Here is a 14,435-nt window from a genome sequence, read left to right as displayed (position 1 = left end):
TTTTGCCCAGAGCCCGAGAGGAGGCCTCACCCCCCCACGCGCGTGTTTTGCAGGAAGGATGTGGTACAGTCTAAGCAAGCAAGAATTCCAGAACAGAACTAGGGTAGTGTTGGGAGGAATAACAGAATTACCTCAATGTAGCCAAACTGGTTTCTAAATGCAACTTTTCCAGACCATGGGGTATCTGTGGATGTCACACGGCAGCCTGGAATTCCTCCCCACAGCTGCCACCTGCTGGCCCATCCTCCCGACATCCATCGGTTCCTACCTGCCCCATCAGTAAGACAAACGCTCCTTCTCATCAAACCTTCACAGGGGAAACCTGGACCTTGGGAGCTACTGGCAGAATCAAGATGCACTGACTTGTGCCTACAGCTGGACAGACCACCAAAGGCTGCAGGGTTGCCTGCCCTCCCACAGTCCACCAGAACAGCCACGGTGGCAGAGACGTGTTCCCTGCCTGACCTGTCCCGTAGTTCCCGGGAAGCTCAGGCCAGAGGCCCAGGCGGCTAACCATCTCATTTTCTCCGGGTTCATTCTAACGTGAGAAAACCGAAAACCATCCTGAATACCCAGCTTTAGAGAAGTCAGTTACGGTTATTTCACCTCGCTGAACTGTTAGCCATCCAGAATGAGACATATGAGGAACACTTGGGATTTTAAAATACAAAAATATTACAAAACAGAGCCTAGAAACAAACTTGCATGTATTTTTATGGGTAAAAATAGGTACATATACAGAGCAGTTTAGAACATGGAAAAAAAGATTTTGCTCTGTAGGTCACATAAGCAATGTGTACTAATACAGATGACAAAACCCTGGAGAAGCAAGGGCAGCCAGGTTTAATACGGCAGAAGGGCAGTGTACTAAGATGTACTAAGTCTAGGGGCTGAGAAACAGGTGCTTCATCGCCTCACGTGATTCCCTACCGGTGGGCCCTCCGGGGTGACCTCTGTGAGTGGCCAAGCAACCGGCCGACTGTTCCCACACCTACGGGTGCCCATCAGGCCAAACCTTGGCAGCCTGAGCGCCCCCTGCGGACGTCCCACCCACTGCAGGTCAGCACGGTAGCCCGGAAGGCTGGGGCCTCTCTTCCACCCAGCTCTGTGCTTCCCATCTGCCCACAGCCTCTTAGTTCACTTCAAACACAGCTACTACAACACATTTTATTTCACTGGAAAAATCTGTATGAAGAACCAAATGTGGTTCCTGTGAAGAAACATTTAGCACAGCTTAAATAAAAGTGAAGAGAAGAGGGAGGGGAGGAGGGCCCTGCCTGTGCTAGTTCCGCCACCACCTCACTCTGGGGCCCCACGGGATGAAATCCCCGGTGTCCAGGGAGTCCCTGCTCGGCCCTCTCGGAAGGCCCTGAGAGCACCTGTGGTGTCTGCGAGCTGCTGTGGCCCTTAGCAGAAACGTACGGGTACACAGAAAGCAGACGAGGCCGCACTGGTGTTTTCAGCTAGTCACACACAGGCAGGAACACTTCAACTAGGAAGTAAAATATATATAATTTATCAAAAAATAGTTCTAATATATAGAAAAAACATTTCAATCCTCTGAGGCCTCTGCCCCTTATTTACATTCACAAAGCCACTGAGCAAACCCAGGACTCACGAGGGACAGTGAGGCAGGGCCTCCCTGGTGGGGCATTTCAGCAGCCTACTGCCTAAGTAGACGTAAAAAGAGAAGTTAAAGGAATAGCACAGACTTTTTTCACTTGCTCTTTTTGTAAAAGGATGAGGGGAATCACTGCAGGTGAAACAAGCCAGACGTCATCCGGGGTCAGTTTCGATTCTGAACAAACCCCAAAACAGACCTTTGAAAACCTGGACCAATGTCCTGGGTCCTTGAGAACTAGTGTGAGCGAGTGGCTGATGTGAGTGCTTTGTTGCCATGGAACCAATGTGGCTTGTATTCTTTTTTCATTTCCTTTCCCTCAAAATCCAGGTGGATACGGTATTGGGTGAGGAAAGTACAAAATAATCGAGGTGAAGGGGAGGGTCGTACGGAGAGGATACTACACCAGCTTCTTGGCCTCAAAGAAGCTTTTGAGGTGACGCATCTGCCAGATTCCAGTGAGGATGAGAATGACCGTCTGAGCGATTGACCACCACAGGACCCTCTGGTTGGTGCTCTCGCTGGTGAGACGGAAGCGCTCTTCACGATACTGTGTAGGACAACAGGCCGGGATTAAACGTGCAGGACAGATGGTCCCCGCTCTTGTGAGGCCCTTCCCTGCTGTGTGAAATTCAGCTTCAGGACCAAATGCCTCCTGAGACGCTGCCTCGGATTCCGTGGGGAATGCCCCAGGAGAGTGCCGCCCGCCCCTCCACAACCAGCTCTGCCAGGCTGGGAGCGGTGCTCAATACACTTCAGTCTGCAAAGCTTGGAAGCAGCCGGGTACACGGACACCCTTCACCCCATTCTCTGAACAGTTGAGCTCCCAAGCGGGAAAGGCCTTAAACAGAAACTTCCAGGGGGCATGGCAGGCACAAAGGTCATCTGCCACATCCGAGTACGGTCATACGCATGCTTACCCTCTGGTAATCCTGCTCCTTCTGGATCTGTTCCACCTGATCAAGCAGCTGGCGGGCTCGGAGCTGGAGCTCTGTCAGCTTGTCCCTGGCAGCGATCTCGGGGTAGTTGTTGGCGTGCTCCCCAACCTGGATGTCCAGGTGCACACGCTACAAAGACACGGGGTGGAGCCCCGAAGCCCCAAAGTTGGAAACCCTCGGATTTTCCGTTAGAGGTTGGGGAACCTATTCTCGTCCCTAGCAGTGAGACAGAAATGCAACACCTATCTCTGATTGTGACTGTGTCCCAAAGTGTCCCAAATGACGGTGGCCGTTAGGTCAGAACTTGGCAGAATCAGGGGAAAGATTCTGAGCTCTGGCCAAAGAGGCAATCCTCTTACCAGTCTGCCGCCAGCGAAGAGAGCCATCCTGGTGGAGTTCGAGTGCAGGCAGATCTGATGGTCACCGGGTGTGTGGGAGGTGAAGGTGAAGCGGCCCTCGGAGCCGTACTGCCGGGACAGCACCACCTGCAACAGGACACACCGTGACAGCCCCCACCTGCACGCTGCCCTGTCCTCGGAGCCCTGCACGGCCCAGAGAAGTCGGGGGAAGCGTGGCCTCGTGGAGGCTGCAGAGCGTCTGTGCCACAGCCCGAGCACGACCAGCGGTGGCCCTACCTTGCCTTCAGGGTCCTTCACCTCCACATGCATGCCCAGGCCGGGGGTCGAGGGCAGGAAGACCTCCTTCTGCTTGTCCCACATCTGGGTGCGGTAGTTCCCTGCGGAGCAGACACAGCCGTCACGACCCGCCTGCTCCGGCCGGCTCCCACACTCCGCGGGGCGCCGTGGCCGCGTCTCGGGGACACACAAGGCCCTGTCCTCCCTCGCCCCGCCTGACCGATGACCATGGTCTCGTCGGGGATCTCCTCAATGAAGCAGCGCTTCTCGGTTTCCCCGATGTGGAAGTAGAGCCCTCGGGCGCCGGCTGCGCACAGCGCGAGCAGCAGCAGCGCCGGTCGTCCCATCGCCCGCCGCCACCCGCCCCGACACCTGCCAACGCGCGCCCTCCGCCCGTCGCGCATGCGCGCGCCTGCGCCCCAGTCCGGCCGACGCCACAGAGCCGAGCGCAGAGCGCGCATGCGCCATGACGCTCGCGCTGCGTCCGTCTGGCTCTGCGGCTCGCCCAGGCCGAGAGGAGAGTACGTATGCGAAGGACTCCGGGTCGCTTTGCGGGAGACGATACTTTGTCCGACACCTACCTGCGCGCCTCCTCCCCCGCCCCCCTGCGCGCATGCGCAAGCCTGCGCTCGGCTTCCAGGAGAGGCTGCATAGCCGGGCTCGGGGCGATTGTGTGGCGATGAGCTCGTTCCCCGCTCCTCCGCGGGCGGGAAGTGGTAGGGATCTCGTGCTGGAGACGGGGCGTGGGGTCGTAGGGTCCCGCGCGGGGGAAGGAACGTGGGGGCGTGGGGTCCAGCGCGGGGGACAGGGCGGAGACACATGGGGTCCCATCCAAGGGATGGGGCGTGCGGAAGGGACGTGGGGAGGAGGGGCCCCAGGCGGGGAAGGGAGCGTGGGGGCGTCGGGCCCAGCACTTGGGAAGGAGCCTGGAGAGGAGGGTTCCCGTGCGGAAGGCGGGCGGGAGCTGCCCGAGCTGGTGGGGCTGTGTCACTCGGAATGGTGACCGCCATGCGTGATCTCTGACCCAGCTGTTGTGCTGGAATTTCCTGACCCTTGCGTGGGAGGGACTCACTGGGTGCGGGGCGGGAGGTTGCCAGGTACCGCACTGATGGTAAAGGAGATGGGGTGGGCGTGGCACGGGGACTAATGAGGAAAAGGGTCCCTTCCTCAAGTTTTTACTAGACTCTGCAAGGCGAAGCGTGTGGTCGAGTCCGTCTTATTTTGTCCTCGCAGGCCCCGCGGTTTTCTACCAGCCAGTCAGACTGAACTACTCACTGTGTCCTAGGTGAGGGATGAGGACTGGGGGCCCTCCGGGAGGTGCAGCGTGCCTATGCTGAGAGCCGTCCTTGCAGAAAAGCGCTGTAGCGGGGCTCTGGGTGCTCTGGGCATGGCTGGTGTTGCGTGTGCTGCGGTGTGTGCGGTAAGTTCTGATTCTGAGCCAACACAGGTATCCTGGGGGATCAAAGAAAGTCATTTAAAAGGGAAGCTTCCCCAGTAGTTCTGTGTGAGGATCGAAAGCCTCTGTTTAAAGCCCTCTTCTTCAGAAGCTGAAACTGGGGTTTGGCATGAAACTCCCTGATTTTTAAATACAGGCATTTAGCTCACGTCCTTCTAATGGAATGGACAATAAATAAGCTTCGGCCACCTTCTGCGGTCTGATCCCAGTTCTGATCTGAGCGATAGGCTTGGGTTAACTGACTCGACGCGCGCGCTGTTGCAGCCCCTCCACCCCCGCTTCCGTTGCACTAAGCGCTGCAAAATGAGACTGAAAATCTGGGCTAAAAAAAAAAAATCGGAGGGCGAGAATGAGGGAAACAGAATGAGTAGGGTCATGGGTGTATTTGCCTCTCCTAGTTACAACACCCCCTTCTCTGGGACGAAGGAAGACGAACACCAAGCCAGGACATTGTTACTGGGCATAGAACCACAGCAGAGCTTGGTTGAAAACCTTAAATTTTTTATAAAGAGAATTTCCAAACACACGTAAAGAGGGAATAGTTACAATGAACTTTGATATACTCATCACCCACCTTCAACAAAAATCAGTTTCTTGCCTGCCTTGTTTCATTTCTTTGGCGTGTTTTCCCTGAAGTATATGAAACGGTGTCCAGAAATGATGTATGTCCAGAAAAAAAAAATACATCATTTCACCTAAAAATACTTGTGTCTCTAATAGACAAGGACTTTTTAAAAATACCATTTCCACATCCAACAAAATTAAACAGTTTTACTGTTAATGTTGTCTAACAGTTAGCATATGTTCAGTTTCTCCTCTTTGTCTCAAAAAACTTCAGAATGCTTAATCAGGGTCCAAACAAGGTAAAGTCAAGCCATTCAGGGACACAGCTCCTCAATCTGTTTGTTGTTGATGCTGATGGTGCAATTTCCTACTGAGGCACCCAGATCACCCAACCAGTAGAATCCACGTTCCAGACTGGGGGTTTGTATCTTAACATGTCACTAAAGATGTATCTCTTGGTCACTGCTGTATCCTGTACACCATTAGATCCACAACCAGGGAGGATTTGCAGTAAAACTAAATGTGTCTGCATACATTACAATCATTACCCCTTTTTAATGTTCGGATCATCCCATAAGATGTCCAAGTGCTCTGCGCCCTTTTAACACAATTAGTCTTTACTGACTCCCTTGCTTTCCACTTTGCACACTGCCTGCCCTACACACAAAATCTGCCATTTGGGGGTGCCTGGGTGGCTCACTCAGTTGGGCATCTGCCATTGGCTCAGGTCATGATCCTGGGGGCCTTGCTAAGGCTCCCTGGTCGGTGGGGAGTCTGCTTCTCCCTCTGCCCCTTTCCCTGCTCAAGCTCTCTCCCTGAATTCGTTCTAATAAATAAATAATATCTTTTTAAAAAGTCTGCTGTTTACCTTAAGGATCTTGATTCACTTTGGTGAGAAATGGTATTCATGGTTCTAATTTTGTTGTTTTTTTTCTTCAAGAGGACCCTAAAATTTGTCCTAATTGATGGGTAATCTTAAAGAGATTGCATTACTCACAGGAAAAAACTTAGGTTAGGTAATTGAAATCCCCAGGCCTGAAAACTTTTCCCCTCAAAGATGGTGGGCAATTTCTGCCAAAGTTACCTAAGCCAGCTGCCCCTTCATTCAGCCAATATCTATGAGCAGCTACTGTGCTGGTGTTTTAAACCCTGGGGACACAATGGTGAACAAAACACAAAAGTCCTTGTCCTCATGGGTTTATTTTGGTTATCACCTTTTGGTTATCACACACTCTATAGCATGCCAGAGGGAGAAGGTGTCAAGGAGAAAAATTAAGCAGGGAAGAGGTTAGGGAATGTAGTGGGTTGAACAGTGCCCCCACCAAAGACAAAGGATCGACATTGAAATCCCTGGAACCCGTGAATGTGACCTGCCTTGGGGTCCTCCCAAATGTAATTAAGGACCTGATGTGATAATCCTGGATTGTCCTGGACCCTAAATCCAGTGACCAGGGTCTTTACAAGAGACACAGAGACACCACACACCCACAGAGTGGCTGCTGTAAAAAGCAAATAGAAAATAACTATCAGTGAGCATGTGGAGAAATCAGAACCTCGGGAGCTGTGGGTGGCATCATAAATGGTGCAACCACTTTGGAAAATAACATGGAGGCACCTCGAGAAATTAGAACTACCATATGACCCAATCATTCCACAGCCTGGTAGAGCTCTAAAAATCTGAAGACAGGACCTCGAAAAGACACTTGCATGCCCACGTTTACAGAAGCACCCAAATGTCTATCAATGGATGAACAGAAAAGAAATCAAAAGGGGCACAAACACACCACTGCATACCACTTAGCCTTGAAAAGGAAGTAAATCCCACACCAAGCCACAGCACGGATGAACCCTGAGGTCAGCATGCTAAGGGAAATACGCCTGTCATGAAAAACAAATAGTGCATGACTCCACTTACAAACAAGAGGGTATCTAAAGCAGCCAAATTCGTAGAGACAGTAAGGTGGTGCTGAAGGAGGGGGGTTGTCTAATGGATACAGAGTTTCCGATCTGTATGATGAAAACAGTTCTGGAGAACTGTCCCACGAGGTGCCTGTCACCGAACTGTGTAGGCTTGAAAGAGCGAGCTGCACGGATAAAAGGATTCACCACGCAGCCAGAGCCAGACACTGCAGCCACAAACCAGGAATGCCTGGATCAGCCAGAAACTGGGAGACACACAAGACCATCTCTCCCAGAGTCTCTGGAGGGAACACGACTTAGCTGACATCTGGATTTTGGACTTCTACTCTTGAGATGTGTAAGAGAATAAATTTCTGTTGCCTTCACCCATCCTGTTGGTTAATTTGTTATGGAGACCAATACAGGGAAGGTCTGGTTACAAGTGGGGTGGGGTAGAGCGCAGTGGCCAAAGAAGGCTCATCAAGAAGGTGTCCTGTGAGAGAGGTCCTGGAGGGCAGGTCACATGGCTACCTGAAGAGCTGTTATGAGTTGGACAAGGTCAAGGAGGCCAGTGTAGCAAGAGGCACAAGCATGGGAGGGAAGCAGGAGGAAATGAGGTCCTAACTGGGGGCAGGAGAGTTGGGTGGGCCTCTTAGGGCACTTTAAGGACCTTGGCAAATGAGTGAGAACCCCTTAGGGGATTCTGAATGAGGAATGATGTCTGACTCAGATTTTATTTTATTTTTTTATTATTTATTTATTTTTAAAAGATTGTATTTATTTATTTGACAGACAGAGATCACAAATAGGCAGAAAGGCAGGCAGAGAGAGAGAGAGAGACAAAGAAAAGAGAGGAAGCAGGCTCCCCACCAAGCAGAAAGCCCGATGCAGGGCTCGATCCCAGGACCCTGGGATCATGACCTGAGTCGAAGGCCGAGGCTTTAACCCACTGAGCCACCCAGGTGCCCCCTGACTCAGATTTTAAAATCCGGATCCTGTCCAGGCAGCAGATAACCATGTAAAAGAACAGGAACACCGGAGGATCAACGGATCAGAATGCTGTTCTAGGGCGCCTGGGTGGCTCAGTGGTTAAGCTGCTGCCTTTGGCTCAGGTCATGATCTCAGAGTCCTGGGATGGAGTCCCGCATTGGGCTCTCTGCTCAGCAGGGAGCCTGCTTCCCTCTCTCTCTCTCTGCCTGCCTCTCCGACTACTTGTGATCTCTCTCTGTCAAATAAATAAATAAAATCTTAAAAAAAAAAAAAAGAATGCTGTTTTAAGTAACGTGCAGCCTAAATCAGGTCTTTTGTCCCATCTTGCAGTTCACAGGAAATTCAGAAGTTCAAGTACGCCATGAGGAAATAACAAGGCAAATCCAGAATATGGAACAGTTGGCTCCTACCTCCCAAACACTGAAGTCAAAAAGAAAAACAAGTGTGGGGAAATGTACTTGAAAACTGAGCTGGCAAGAAAGGACCAGAGGTGTGCGGTACTCCACAAGGCATGTAGCCGCCCCTGGGTCTCCATGTGCTAGAACTGATGTGGGAAACAAAGGCAGAAGAAAAATTATTAAATTTCCTGACTACCTACAGCCCACTGACCAGTCCTTGAAACAGGCAGAGTGACCTTCCTCTAGGGACTCAACTGCCTCAGTGCTGACACTTTTCTAAGGGCAAAAGGCAACCTTAGATCTAACCCCCAGAATCCTGTAAAGTCTACTGTAACGTATAAAAATTCCTTTGGAAACTTCCCTTTATCTCTAAACCCAAGATACGTGTTAGCAATCATCCCCCAAGCATATGACCCACAGACGTGTATCTGAAGGGTCTCATGACTACGGTTTTATTAGATGGTAATAAAGACCTTTTCCTAACAATAACTAGATGTTCAAGGTCCTGGAAACCTTGCTTCTAAATTCCTTGGGAGACTCACGCTGTCCCTAACCCCCTCCCAACTTGAAAGTAATGGGTTACTTCTGACCCCACTGCAGCTCTTTCCACCCACGGGTCCTCTCCCTTGCTTTAATAAAATCACCTTTGGCATCAAAGACATCTCAAGAATTCTTTCTTGGCCATTGGCTTCAAACACTAACAGTCTTTCCTACATCAGAATGACTGCAAACACCCGTGTCACGCACCCCTCCCACCGCCGAGTCTGCACGCTCTGCTCCTCCCGGGGAGGCGGAAGGCATTCCCTTCCATGGGAATCTGGCCTGGCCCTGTGGCTTGCTCAGCCCAATTCAGGGCAGTGCAGGGAGGTTGCACGGACCCCCACTTTCCCTCCCTGGGAACCTGGCAGACATGAGGCTCGGTTACAGGAAGATATCCAGCATGCATTACTAAGTTAAGAAAGCAAGTGTGCAATAGCTGGAAAACGTCAGCGATTACTTAGAGTAACGCGAGTATTCGGCAGTATGGCTGTACTGGCTAAAATAAATAATTCTTTCCTGGTTGCTACACGGCCGTGCCCCACGTACCTGGATTCCCTCCATCTCTGCTGTCTACCCCACCTGACTGCCCCTGAATCCAACGAACAGAGTTGCTGCCAGCAGGGATGGGATCTGGCAAGCCAGCAGATAATGAAGTGGATGGTAACAGGGGGCCAGGAAAACTTTGCAAAGCAGACCCTGTAATACACTACTGATTTCTGAGCTATGTGAATATGGCCCCTATTTCATAACATAGACTTCAAACCCTGAAGCAGTGCTTCCACCATTCTGTTTTCAGGATTCCAGTGGCTGTCAATTGCTAGCTTATTGGTTTGTCCTAGAATGTCAGCTCCATGACAACACAGATCCTGCCCATCTTCCGGGTTTGCCTCTACCCCTAGAACCTCACCCCAAACTGGTATAAACATTCTTGAATGAAAGCAGAATGTACAGTTGATGAAAATGCACACTGAGCAAAAGCCGTATGATGCAGTGAAGGCAGTGTGCGGAAGAAAACGTACAGCTGCCAATGTCTACATTAAAGCAGAAGAAAAAGAGCAAATCAGTCACCTACACATCAAAGTGTACTTTGAGAAACTAAAAAGGAATCAAAAAAGAATAGCAAACTAAACCCAAAACCAGAGGAAGGAAAGAACAATGAAGATTTAAATAGAGATAAATAAAACAGACTAGAAAAACAATAGTTCATGGAAGCAAAAGTTGGTTCTTTGAAAAGATCAACAGCACTGATAAATCTGCAGTTAGGTTGACAAAGGAAAAAAGAGAGAAGACATAAATCACTAACATCAAAGATGGGAGATAGAGACACTACCACTGACTTTACAGAAATAAAAAGGGCAAGAAAGCACTCTGACCTGCACACCAGCAAGTACGGTAACTTAGATGAAATCCCTAAAAACACACAGGAGTACCCAAAGCAAAAGGCTCAGGACCAGATGCTTTACTGTTGAATTCTACAAACGTTTACAGATTTATCACCAATCCTACTTAAACTCCCCTGACGAACTAAGAAGGAGGGAACACTTCCTAATTCATTCTATGAGGCCAGTATCACACTGATACTAAAGCCAGACAAAAGTTATCACAATGAAAGAAAGCTAGACCAGGGGCGCCTGGGTAGCTCAGTGGGTTAAGTGTCTGCTCAGGTCATCATCTCAGAGTCCTGGGATCCAGCCCCACATAGAGCTCTCCCGCTCAGCAGGAAGCCTTCTTCTCCCACCCTATCTGCTTGCCTCTCTGCCTACTTGTGATTGATCTCTCTGTCAAATAAATAAATAAAATCTTAAAAAAAAAAGAAAGAAAACTAGACCAATTTCACTTATGAATATAGATGAAAAAAACCTCAACAAAATACTAGCAAATCCAAGAGCACATTAAGAGGATTGTACATCATGGCCAGGGAGGATTTGTCCCATGCACGCAAGCATGGTTCGACAGAAGAAAATCAATGGAATCACATTAATAAAATCACATTAATAAAATGGAAGGGAGAAAAATACATGATTACCTCAGCTGATAAAGAAATGGCACTTAACAAAATCAGACACCGTTTCACCATCAAAAACACTCAGAAAACAAGAAATAGAAGGGGACTTCCTCAACATGATAAAGAGCACCTACAAAAATCCCACGGCAAACATCAGACTCAGAAGTGAGAGGCTGAAGTTTTCCCCTAAAATCAGGTACAGGCCAAGGAGGCCCATGTCCACTCCTGCCATTCAAGACTGTCCCAGAAGTTCCAGCCAGATCAATTAGACAAGAAACAGAAGGCATCCAAACTGAAAAGGGAGAAAAACTATATTCGCACATGATATAATCCCATATATGAAAGAAAATCCCAAAGAATTTAAGAGAAAGCTGCCAGGCCTAATAAATGAAATCAGAGGGGGCACCTGGCTCAGTCGGTTAAGTGGCTGCGTTCAGGTGAGGTCATGATCGCAGGGTCCTGGAATCAAGCCCCACGTTGGGCTCCCTGTTCAGTGGGGAGTCTGCTTCTCCCTCTCCCTGCTCCTCCCCCTGCTTGTGCGCTCCCTCTGTGTGTGAAATAAATAAATTAAAAAAAAAAAAAAGGATTCGGTGAAGTTACAGGGCCCGGTATTAGTACACAAAAAACCAATATACCAGGAATAAACAGTCAGGAAAAGAAATTAAGAAAGCAATTCTGCCTACAGATGCTTCCCAAAACACTCCATTAATAACTTTACCAAGGCTCATGGCTTGTACATGGAAAAGTAAGAAGTAAGAAGAATGGTAAAGGAAACTAAAGAAGACACAAATAAAGGGCAAGGTATCCTCGGACTGGAAGACCTGATATAGTTAGGATGTCAACACTACCCAGAGCGGTCTACTGATTCAACACAGTCCCTATCAAAATTCTAACGCTGCCTATTTTTTTTTTTTTTTTGCAAAATTGGAAAAGCTAGTCCTTAAATTCATATGGAATTACAAGGGGTCCCAAACAGCCAAAACAATGTTGAAAAAGAAACAAAGTTGGAGAACTCACACACATTTATGGATTTCAAAACTTACTACAGAGCTACAGTGATCAAAACAGTGTGGTACTGGCATAAAGCCATATAGACCAACAGACTAGAATTGAGAGTCCAGAAATAAACCCAACATACGTGGTGAACTGAATTTCAAAGAGGATGCCAGGTCCGCTTGGTCAGGGAAGAATCATTTCCTCCAGAGATGGCACGGGGACGACTGGAATTCTACAAGCAAAAGATGATGGCGAGGCCCTACCACACACCAAATGCCAAAACTAACTCTAAATAGATAAACAACCTAAGTATAAAGGCGAAGACCAGCCAACAGACACATGAAAAGATGCTCAACATCACTGATCCAGGCATTTCGAGTCAACACCACCATGAGATGCCCTTTCACACCTGTCAAGTTAGCCATCATCACCAAGTCAATGAACAGGTGTTGGCAAGGAGAAAGGGAAACCCTCATGCTCTGTTGGTGGGAATGCAAGTTGGTGCAGCCGCTGCGGAAAACAGTGTGCAAGTTCCTAAAAATATTAAAAACAGAACTACCCTATGATCCAGCAATTCTGGGAATTTATCCAAAGAAAGCAAAACACCAATCTGAAGAGATATAGGCACCCCTTACATTCATTGCAACATTATTCACAACAGCCGAGATACAGAAGCAATTGAAGTGTCCACAGAGAGATGAGCAGATAAAGATGACATGGGACCCACCAGTGGTGTGCACACATGCGCGTGTGTGTGCACACACACACACACAAAGGAATATTATTAAATTATAAAAAGAATGAGATCCTGGGGCGCCTGGGTGGCTCAGTGGGTTAAAGCCTCTGCCCTCGGCTCAGGTCATGATCCCAGGGTCCTGGGATCAAGCTCCACATCGGGCTCTCTACTCAGCGGGGAGCCTGCTTCCCCCTCTCTGCCTGCCTCTCTGCCTACTTGTGATCTCTGCCTACCAAATAAATAAATAAAATCTTTTTAAAAAGAATAAAAGGGCAGCATTTTTTCCTTATGCACATTTTACCACAGTTTATTTAAAAATGAGGCGTTAAAGGGGTGCCTGGGTAGCTCAGGTGGTTAAGTATCTGACTCTTGACTTTGGCTCAGGTCCCTGATCCTAGGGTCCTGCACGCATCCTGGTGTTGGCTTAGGATTCTCTCTCCCTTGATCCCTTCCCCCCAAGATAAATAAAATCTAAAATTTAAAAAGGGGGGGTAATAAAAGCATCCTGAGGTTTGGTCTCTGGACCCTTACCCCCGCGCCTGTCCAACTCCGCTCTTAGGAGCACTTAAGCTCCTGCTCAAAACAAACAACAAAAGCCCACCCCACCCCGCCGCAGCCCTTCCTTCCAACTCGGCTCCAAGTCCACGCCGCATCCGCGAGGGGTGGCATAGGGCTCGCCCGGAATCCCGGCCCACACTCAGATATCTGGGTCCTTGACGGAGCTCTGTGGGTCAGCGAGCTGGCCCGGGTCACCCAGTGGCCTACGCCGTGTCACAGAACACAGTCGTTGCCTTCGAGACTTGGGGACATTTAAGGAAAAGGCGGCGGCGCGGCCCAGCGTCTCCCGGACGTCGGTCACCGGACACCGCCCTCCCGCTCCCAGCCTCGAAGCGCTACGGTCTGTTGCAAAAGCTCCTCATCGTGGCCGTGAACGCGGCACCCGCCCTCGCTGGAAGCACCGCAGATTAGCTGTCGGGTCTCAGGAAGACGGAGCAGCTCCGGCTCCAGCTCCGGGACTGCCCGCCGGGCGGCCAGTCATAACCGGGCCACGGAGAGGGCGCAGCCGCAAACCTGGTCAGCGGCGCCCAGTCCCCACGGGGCCTCCCACGGCCGCCCCGGCGTCCTCGCACAGCGCTCTTCCTCGGGGAAGCGGCCTCTAAAAGCCGCCGCCCGCGCAGTCGGGGCGCGCAGGGCAGCGTCCAGCGCCAGCTCGCGGCCCCGCCGCCAGTGCGAGACCCCGGCGTCCGCGACGGCCTCCAGACGCACTCGCCCTGCGCTGAGGCCTGGGGTCCGACCGGCTTCTTCCGCTCCGGCCACGCGGGTCGGGTCCGCCGAGCCCCTCACCGGCGACACCAACCGCCAAGCGCAGAAACCCTGCGCGCCCCATCCCGCCAACCCAGCCGGCTCACGGCGGACAACAATGACCCGCCTCCGCACCGCCGGCGCGGCTCTATGACGCAAGGCCACGCCCACAGGGCAGGGCGGGCCTTCTCCCTCAGGGGCGGGACTGCGTGCTGACGCCACACGCCGGGGCGGGGTCAAGAGTTTGGTGCCCCGGAGTGGGGTGTCGGCGCCTCATTCGGGTGGAGCTGAGCCGGGGACAGGTAAGCGCGTACTGCCGCCGGGCCTGGCCCGGTTTGGGAAGACCCGCGCCCTC

At 50.7% G+C, this 14,435-nt stretch overlaps 2 protein-coding genes and 1 long non-coding RNA gene across 8 annotated transcripts in view; 2 read left to right on the top strand and 1 right to left on the bottom strand.

Annotated features, from left to right (window-relative positions):
* Nucleotides 1-1,153: 1,153 nt before the first annotated feature.
* Nucleotides 1,154-4,602, bottom strand: TMED4 (transmembrane p24 trafficking protein 4). 2 transcript variants are annotated; one of them, XM_013059765.2, is made up of 5 exons: nt 4,470-4,602; nt 3,195-3,295; nt 2,919-3,044; nt 2,542-2,688; nt 1,154-2,171 (listed from the first exon to the last, which is right to left on the bottom strand). In XM_013059765.2, the coding sequence occupies exons 2-5, from the start codon at nt 3,276-3,278 to the stop codon at nt 2,022-2,024; spliced, it is 507 nt and encodes a 168-aa protein (XP_012915219.2). In that variant the 5' UTR covers nt 3,279-3,295; nt 4,470-4,602; the 3' UTR covers nt 1,154-2,021. The 2 variants fall into 2 exon arrangements, with proteins under 2 accessions (XP_012915219.2, XP_012915215.1); XM_013059761.2 differs by lacking the exon at nt 4,470-4,602 and adding an exon at nt 3,415-3,601.
* Nucleotides 3,631-9,162, top strand: LOC123394854. Of its 2 annotated transcripts, none has more exons than XR_006609575.1 (3): nt 3,631-3,715; nt 4,428-7,471; nt 8,434-9,162. It is a non-coding gene; the product is annotated as an uncharacterized LOC123394854 (long non-coding RNA). The 2 variants fall into 2 exon arrangements; XR_006609574.1 differs by having other exon boundaries at nt 3,633-3,910.
* A 5,096-nt stretch (nt 9,163-14,258) lies between these two features.
* Nucleotides 14,259-14,435, top strand: part of OGDH (oxoglutarate dehydrogenase) — a 53,122-nt gene continuing 52,945 nt past the window's right edge. For all 4 annotated transcript variants that reach the window (XM_004739456.3, XM_013059746.2, XM_013059742.2 and 1 more), the window contains exon 1: nt 14,259-14,382. The gene's annotated coding sequence lies outside the window, so the exon portion shown is untranslated. The remainder of the gene's footprint in view (nt 14,383-14,435) is intronic.

This window comes from Mustela putorius, unplaced genomic scaffold, assembly GCF_011764305.1.
Source record: "Mustela putorius furo isolate JIRA1106 unplaced genomic scaffold, ASM1176430v1.1 tig00003845_pilon_pilon_pilon, whole genome shotgun sequence".
NCBI classification, from domain to species: Eukaryota; Metazoa; Chordata; class Mammalia; order Carnivora; family Mustelidae; genus Mustela; species Mustela putorius.
This window is presented reverse-complemented; position numbering and strand designations above follow the sequence as displayed.